At 33.3% G+C, this 8,792-nt stretch overlaps 1 protein-coding gene across 1 annotated transcript; it reads right to left on the reverse strand.

Moving 5' to 3' along the window:
* Positions 1-4,614: 4,614 nt before the first annotated feature.
* Positions 4,615-5,466, reverse strand: LOC122306907 (auxin-responsive protein SAUR76-like). Its single transcript, XM_043119476.1, has one exon. It carries the CDS (start codon positions 5,329-5,331, stop codon positions 4,963-4,965), a length of 369 nt encoding a protein of 122 aa, XP_042975410.1. The 5' UTR covers positions 5,332-5,466; the 3' UTR covers positions 4,615-4,962.
* Positions 5,467-8,792: the final 3,326 nt, after the last annotated feature.

Genomic DNA, 8,792 nt, shown 5'->3' on the forward strand with positions numbered 1-8,792 from the left:
ACTATACTTTTGGTTCTATGAACCCCTTTAGTAAACTGAGCCCTGCACTGTTTTCCAAAACAAAATGTTCACAAAATTCAAGTTTTCCTATTTTCTGATCAACCAACAGACCCTGCTTACTCAAAATAGACATATCATTTTCACTCATATGACCCAAACGAATGTGCCACAAACGGTTGATGTCTGAGTCTAGATCATTTGAAACAGACACTACAACTACACCTGTCATTGTACTACCTTGAAGGAAATAGAGACCATTACTCTTATCTCTTTTCATTACAATCATGGACCCCTTACTGATCCTAATAGATCCACCTTCACCAATGTATTAAAAAACCCAAAGAATCAAGAGTACCCAATGAAACAAGATTTTTCTTCAAATCTGGGATATTTTAGACGTTAGACAAAGTCCTGACAATCCCGTCCGACATTGTAATCCTAACTGAACCAATTCACAAGTAGTATCATTCCCCATCATAATGGAACCACCATTGGTTGGCTCATAGGAAGTGAACTAGTCTCTCTTAGGACACATGAAAAGTACAAGCTGAGTCCATAACCCACTTGTCACCAAAGCAACTATTAGAACCACTACTTGCTAACACAATATTTGAGCCATTAGACTTATCATGAGCAACGCTAACGACGTTAGAGGAATTAGTACATTCTTCCTTATTTTCCAGTCTAGAACACTCATTCTTGTAATGATCAAATTTGTGACAGTAATGACACCTTACATTTTTTATTTATTTTTTGTTAAACTTTGAATGTGAATTGCCCCTAGATGTAGTCTTGCTCTTCTCTAAACCCCTCTCACTGGATCTATCCCTACTAGAGGAACACTTAACAAACAAACCACTAGCTTGATTATCCATGCCCTTCAAATTCAATTTAGTTTCTCAATTCATTAGAATTCAAAGTAGATTTTGCACTTGCCAAGCAAATAGTATCTTTACCATACAACATTGAATTTATAAAATAATCAAACGACATAGGCAACGAACACAAACAATTAAGGCTTGGTTCTCTTCTTCAACCTTAATGTCAATTTTCCTTAGATCCATAATTATCTTCTTAAATTCATCTAGATGTTCAGATATAGGAGTACCTTCCTTCATTTTAAGTGTGTATAACCGTTGCTTCAGAAACAAATAATTTGTGAGCAATTTCTTCATATATAGGCTCTGAAGTTTATCCCAAAGACTAGCAGCGGTCTCCTCATTAGCAACCTCTCTCAAAACTCCATAAGACAATAACAACAGAATAGAATTATGTGCTTTCTCTTCTTCTTCTCTTAACGGTGCAAGAGAATCATTAGACACCTTCTCATCCAATACCTTTAAAAAATCTTGTTGATGGAGCAAAGTCTTCATCATGATAAGCCATAAATTGAAACTGTTCTGATCACCATTGAATTTCTTAACTTCAAAATTTGCCATAGCTATCTCTCAAGATCTTCCATAGAGCCTACATTTTGATACCATTTTGTTGAGATTCACTGGTTATCAACGGCTAATTTAAAGTGAATAGACGAAGTAAAACAAAATTAAATAACGACAATCACACACAATACACCAAGATTTAAGTGGTTCGGCTCAGTGTAAGCCTACATCCACTGGTAAGGTCAGTCTCAATGAATTCACTATCAACAAAGGTGGAGTACAAGAGATCAATCACAAAATCCTCAATCCCAGAGCCCAATACACCTAATGAACTCTCATAATTCTTACAAAAGGATCTCAGTGAAAATAACATGTATTTATATTGAAACGGAGCGAAATCCTAGGTTATGGACATTCGCTTAAGCAGTGTGTCAAGTGAGGCTCAAATGAACATTAGGGCTAGGCTTGCTCGAGCTAAGTGTCGAGTATCATGTTGAGCGAACTCTCTACTTGGATCTCACTCAAGCTAACTGTCGATCCAACAATCTATCTGAGGCTTCACTCGAGCGGCATAACTATTGTTCGACCTAACAATTTGTAAAGGCGCTTTTTCAACAGGAATCAAACCACCTCTCAACAAGGTGATCTATTCCAATCCTCAATCAATTTGACTTATAAGACGACTCATCATATTTCACATGGGGTGATCAACTTGTTGCCCGAAAGAGCCTCCTTTTCCTTCCTTTCCATCACCTTTCCTTGTGTTGTTGTTCACCATCTAAAAGGGTATTATGGTGATGCCTTCTAGATCACCATACACAAGCATGATCATCTTCTTTCCTCCTTGAGTTCTATATAGGTGTCCTCTATTCAGGGGAGGTTGACCTTTGCAATTTGTTGTTTCCAAATCACAATCTTTGCCTTCTTCCGGGTTGGGGCAGTCAATGGTTTTAAAGGCAATCATTTATGTTCATCATGGAACATGTAGTCCTAATAAATTAAGAGGCATCTAACAAAGAAAATAGAAGAAATTTAACATACAATTATATGACTTACTAAATTCTACTCTCTTTCCTTAATTGGAGGTACCAAAACTAAGAAAATTATATATACTATATTATGGGCACCTGTAAATTCCAAAACTAGAAATGCTACAAGAAAATCTTACATCAGACACCTCCACCTAATTAACTTGTAATTTATCATTTTTGCTCTTTTATTTAAATAAACACATATTAAAGCATTAATATAAAATAACAAAACGATAAATTGCATATTGATTAGATAGAGGTGTATAGTGTAAAGCTTCTATGTATAATTTCTCTTCCAAAACAGATTTTTTTTAAGCTTCTCTTTATTAATAATACCAGATAAGTGGAAAACCAAAAAGGCACAACTTTATAGGGTGGCAATGCAAGCTTGCAAACCGCGTTACAGGTACTAAAGCGTGTATGGAACAAGTTAATTTATGCAAGCCTTCTACTTTGCTATATAGAAGTCTAGATTCTTGATCGAAAAGCTTGATTAAAAAACTCTTTTTTATATCCAACCACCAAAGCAAAACATGTACAAATAGGCCGCTTATATGTTTATGCATATATATATAGTGCAAAAGCATCTCTGCCGCTAGCAAACTAGCTAATCATGAGCACACCAAACTTTACGTTTGTTAATTTGTATCAACAATATTATATGTCTCAATATAATAATCACACAACTTTAATATGAACCGGCCAGTGGGGTTATATACGTTGCGGGTACAGCCTCCTAATTAATATTAGTTGTTGACTTCTTTGCTGCCTCAGAATATATATGGACTTTTTCAGCAGCAAGCTAGCCCTTGTTCTTGAAGAAGTGACCTTTTTGCAGGTTTGTACCATAGAAAATGTTATTCCACCTTAGAAAATGTTTGATAAAAGGCGAAGTGTTAATATTTCACCTTAGAAAATGCTGCTTTATGCGCTGTCTCCCTCTGATCTCTGTCTTATTTGGTCATATGATTCATGGGGTTATAGACAAGAGAAGAGATAAAAAAGCTACACTTTTGGGTGATAATGAAATATCAGTACCCCTACCACAAAACAAAGCTGGTTGAGTTGACATTTTAACCCCTAAACCCCGATGAGAACATTCCATGCACCATAATTGGTGCAGGTTTCATTGAAAAGCAAGGGGGTACGTTAAAGTTCAACCAGGCCTCGGGCCATTAATGCCATCAAACACTACTGCACGACTTAATGAGTAATATTAAGTACGGTCACTTTTGTATATTTTTTGTGCACTCCACTAATGTGATTGGTTATATCAATTTTTTTTAATAGACAACTAATTACATTAGTGGAGTGTACACAAGAATACATAAAAGTGATTACAAATAGAATTTTTGTTACAAAAATGGGACAAGAGAATTATGTGATTTTGTCACTTCCCATGTGACACACGATCGACTCCCTTGATGGATTTTTCCCAAAAATGTTGATGTGGGTGGCTTTGCTTCATTGACAGATCTTCGATATATACTTCGAAATGGAGGACGTACAGACAGAGAAATATATACTGATCATCATCCCAATCTATGGCTAGGCACTTCAAGAATTGTCATATATATATATGTTGATAGGGGATTGATCACTGACAAAATTTCCATATGATTAATCAACCCCTTTCAATATCCACATGACCGGTCATATAATTTCATTCCGTAAATAATCATTAGCGCTCATTTAGCAATTCTTGCAATTAATTAACAACCACATCTTTCGAGTTTTTGTGGGAGATATATTGGCGCTGTTAATATTTTGTCGTTTTGAAAGTTAACCAATTCAGTGTCTAACAATTTTAAGACGATCAATTAATTATTAGGCCTTTAACATGCAATTGGATCAGACTAGGGCATGTCACCAGTTCGCGTCACGAATGGGACGACACAAACTATATTAAAATGTTTCAATATTATGTATTGGCTTGGTTTCAAACCATTAAAAACTGATAAATGAGTGAAATCTTCAAAAGTGAAAAAGTTAAAATCTAATATGTTGAAAATTTTCGAATATAGTAGTATATATGCGCTTGAACGACATATAAAAGGTAATGTAGACAGTAGAATAAATCAATATATACAATTATTTCAATTAAAAAAAAAAAAAAAAGGAGAAAGAAGCTAGAAGAAGTAGAAGAATAAGGGAAAAGAGATCACCGGAAAAAACCAAGGCAAGAAAAAGGAAAAAAAGGATGGAGAACAAGGAAATACACATTATCTTATTATAAGTACAAATAAAACAACAACGACATGTCTACTGATAATAATTATTCCCACCAGGCCAAGAGATTAGCCTGCAGAGTCAGAAGGGTTAATCCTCACCTTTCAATCGATCACAAACACCGCCGCTCTTCTCTACCTTCAATTTCTTCTCAACCATTAAGAAGTTTACACGATCTATAACTAAATAATATATCATAACCGTACGGATGATTAGAGATCGAGAATCAGTACCCAACCTTACATCTATATACCACGCTGTTCTTTGGTCATTTTAGTGATCATCACCACAATTAAGTTACCATGCATATTTCACGAGCATCAGCAAGCATAAAACTCGACGAGTTCATCCAGAGACTCAGGCTGTGGATCAGCATTCACGAGCATCCAGAGCAAGTGCTCAAACAAAACAACCTCGCAGGCAACGTTGATGGTGCTGTCTTCAGAGTCGCCCCTAGTACTGGAAGACCTATCCACGAGCTCTCTGAAGAGCGGGTGGTCGACCACGTCCGAGCTAACGAGGTAGCGCCTCCGGGACTTGCCGACGTAGACGGGGTGGAGATGGTCTCCAGAGATGATGGAAGAAGCATCGTCCCCAACAGAGGCAATGGGACGGCTTTGCTTGCTGAAGGAGTTCCATTTCTTGAGAACTGACTTGAGCTTGGTCTGCAGCTTGCCTCCTTTGGTCATCTTAATTGGTTCTATATATTGATTTAAACTTTGATATATAGTACCACTGGCTTTCGTAGGGAGGAATGGGAGAGAAAGAGACTTTGAAATGGGAGGCCGGAGAGTGGAGACCGGGTTTTGGGGGACTGAGAAAGGGGTGAGAAGGTTCGTATATAAAAGGGGGAGGAGCGAGGGCTGAAATGGTAAACTTGAATATGCATGGCTGGAAAGGGATAATGTAATTTGTCATCTTTCTTCGAATACATTTCATCTACGTCTCTCTTTTAAATTATTAATTATATATTCGATAATTTTGATATACAATTTTATATATAATTCATTTAAAACGGCTGCAATTTTTTCTATTTTTTGGCCTAGTGAACACTAACAGCTAGCCGGTTATAAAGATCAGTCCTTTGTCCCATTATGATCAATTTGTTCTATCCATATCATATCTGCTGCATTTTATTATACATTTTCTTTCGAAACAATCTTTAATTAACGTTTCTTCTTTTAATTTTTAACTAATAACTTAACCCTCGGAAAAGTTTTAAATAAAGGGAAGAGGGATTAGAAAAAAATAAAAAATAAAATCTCATTTTCTTTAGGTCAAAGAAAAGGAAACCCGACCCTAAACTAGTTTAATTAGTAAATTTTCATATGATAAATGATATTTATTTATAGAATATTTAAATGTCGTATAATTATTTTAAAAAAATTAAATATATATAAGATTTATATATAAAAATTAATTTTATAATAGTAAAATCCATTTCTTTTGAAAAAAATGCACCGCCCTTAGTAATCTTTTCAGAATATGAATGGAACGTAAGGGCCGGGCTGCCGGTAAGCATGCCGAGATATATTGCTTTTGTGCAATTTTGCTAGCTGTTCGATCGCATATTAATATGTACTACCTAATTACTAGCTGTTTGTTTCAATAAAAATGACGTATTCCTCTACGATAACAACCGAAACTATGTTTATTCTACTTTCTTTTCTTAAAAAAAATTTATTCGGACAAACTGGAATTGGTGAAAGCGATAGACATGTGCAAGAGTACTAGTGCTGTCAAGGGTCTCCAACCTATTAATCTATATTATATATATATATATATATAGATTAGACTAATATTACATACAGTCGTAAAGTGTATAAATGTCGTACAATTATTTTGAAAAAGAGTAGAGTTTATCATTAAAAAATTAATTTTTTTTTATGTGAGTTCGGTATTAATTCACTTTTTTCAAAAAAACTACGCAGTACTTATATAACCATAACTACAAATATCATTTCTATATATATATATATCTTCCAACTTCTAGTACTATATATTTTTCTGGCTAGCTTGATAATATTTTTAATTATCTTTGTCATAAGTAGAACATTTCTGAAAAGTTAGTAAATCACATTGACATCCCATTAATTAAATCATTGGTAGACCCATTCTTTAAACAATAATTTCATCTAAGGGTTGAGATCATGTAGATATTATATATATATATATATATATATATTATATTATATATACACATCGACGATACGGACGATCGATTAAGCATGCGCATGAAGAATAGTTTGTTTGTAGAATTCGATCCATTTGTTACCGTCCGGGCCGGGTCATGTATACACAGTACCACTTCTGATCCTGTGATCTACTATAATTAAAAATAAATAAATAAATCAAGAGACTTTATGATACTTGCAAAATGAAAAAAGTGAGTAAATATATAAGATAATGATACATTTGCTACTATTTTACCACCTCTTTATTACTTTAGTGTATTTGAAATTTTTATTTTTTTATTATTTTCTCTCAACTATTTTTTTAACATTCTTAATCATTAAGAAAAAATTTAAAAAATATACAACTTAACTAATAATTGCTTCCTTAACAATTAATTAAAGTAAACAAAAGAATTAAAAAATTAAAAAATAAAAAGAATAGTAAAAAAGTATTAGGAGGCTGGTAGTAAGCCTATCATTATTTAAATATATATATATAGAATCCACGAAAAAAAATTAATTTTTAATAATAGATTTCATTTTTTTTAAAAGCGATTATATAACACTTGTATACTCCACAACTGCATGTAAAATTATTAAAAAATTAATACTCTTTAATATTTATAACTTATCGATATAGCAGCAAGGTAATTAACGCACTACAAGATCTTTTAGGATGAAAATATATATATCGTGACAAAAAATATGGTTAAGAGAAAATATTCTTCTTATCAGAACTAATTTCGTGTGTCAATAAAGAAAATTATTAACCTTAATATTGCTTAACTAAGTAAAGAAAATGATTGCATGGGCACCAGTACTACTACACCGAACACTATCTTGTCATCTTACGTGACAGCTTAATTTCTTACAACTAGCGATTCATCATGATTGTGTCAAGGAGTTAATTTCTTGTAACTAATTAAGTAATGTTGTCGGTGTTTATTCTGCAGATAAAACGTCCAAAATGGTTCATAACTACTGAGACTGTTTAGGCTAAAGACATAGAACTAAATATTCAAAGAGCATTCGATCGTACTCATGATCATCAAGACCGTGAGAGATCAAAAAGTGAAGATCATGATCATGATCAAGATTCTTTATGCATGTCCTTTGCCAAAAACAATATCTATTATATCATGTATAGTGATTGGCCTGGTGAGAGTCAAAAGATAGTCAAGAGTTTGTGAAAATCAATGAACACAAGTTTGTTTTGTTGGGTAATGGAGTTTGATTCGCTTTTAGAAACACAATCTTATATTTGAAAGATATGCAACCAATAGAATATAAACAGAATCGTACGTAAACCTGACTGGATCACAAGAAATGTTGTCTCTCTTTCTCTATCTATCTTTGTGCATGCTGGAGGGCCTGAAATCCGATACAGGTGCATGTGCGCGCATAAGAAATCATTTTTAGATTATCAAGGTTTGAGGCATCATGTGCTTGATTAAGGCTATCAACCTGTGAAAAATGTCATCCTGAAGCCGCCCTAATATTGCTCCTAATACTCTGTTTAATATAAAACCATAAACTCATTCAATTTATCTTAGTATTGTATAAAACAATTAGGGAAAATACGTTATAATTCAAACACTAAGTATAATAAAAAATGACACATTGCCAACTTTATGAAAAATTTGATGATTGAATCAACCCTCATTCAATTTTCACCATTTAAATGGATCCAAATTAAAATATGTTAATAGAACACAATTTTGATGGTTGGATCTTAAAAATATCAAAAATTCTGTAATCACATTTGTGTATTCTTTGCGCACTCTAATAATATGATTGACTGTGTTATTTTTTTAATATAAAATAAAAAGTAGACAAAAGTAATTATATATAGCATAACTCTAAAAAAAATTGCTTGAATATATCAATCAAATAAATTGAATTTATGGGCGAATCTAATGGTTCCTTTATTTAGATATGTTGGCTACTATTTAGTTTATAACATAACATACTGGGGA

Source organism: Carya illinoinensis, chromosome 4 (genome assembly GCF_018687715.1).
Source record: "Carya illinoinensis cultivar Pawnee chromosome 4, C.illinoinensisPawnee_v1, whole genome shotgun sequence".
Classification (NCBI taxonomy): Eukaryota; Viridiplantae; Streptophyta; class Magnoliopsida; order Fagales; family Juglandaceae; genus Carya; species Carya illinoinensis.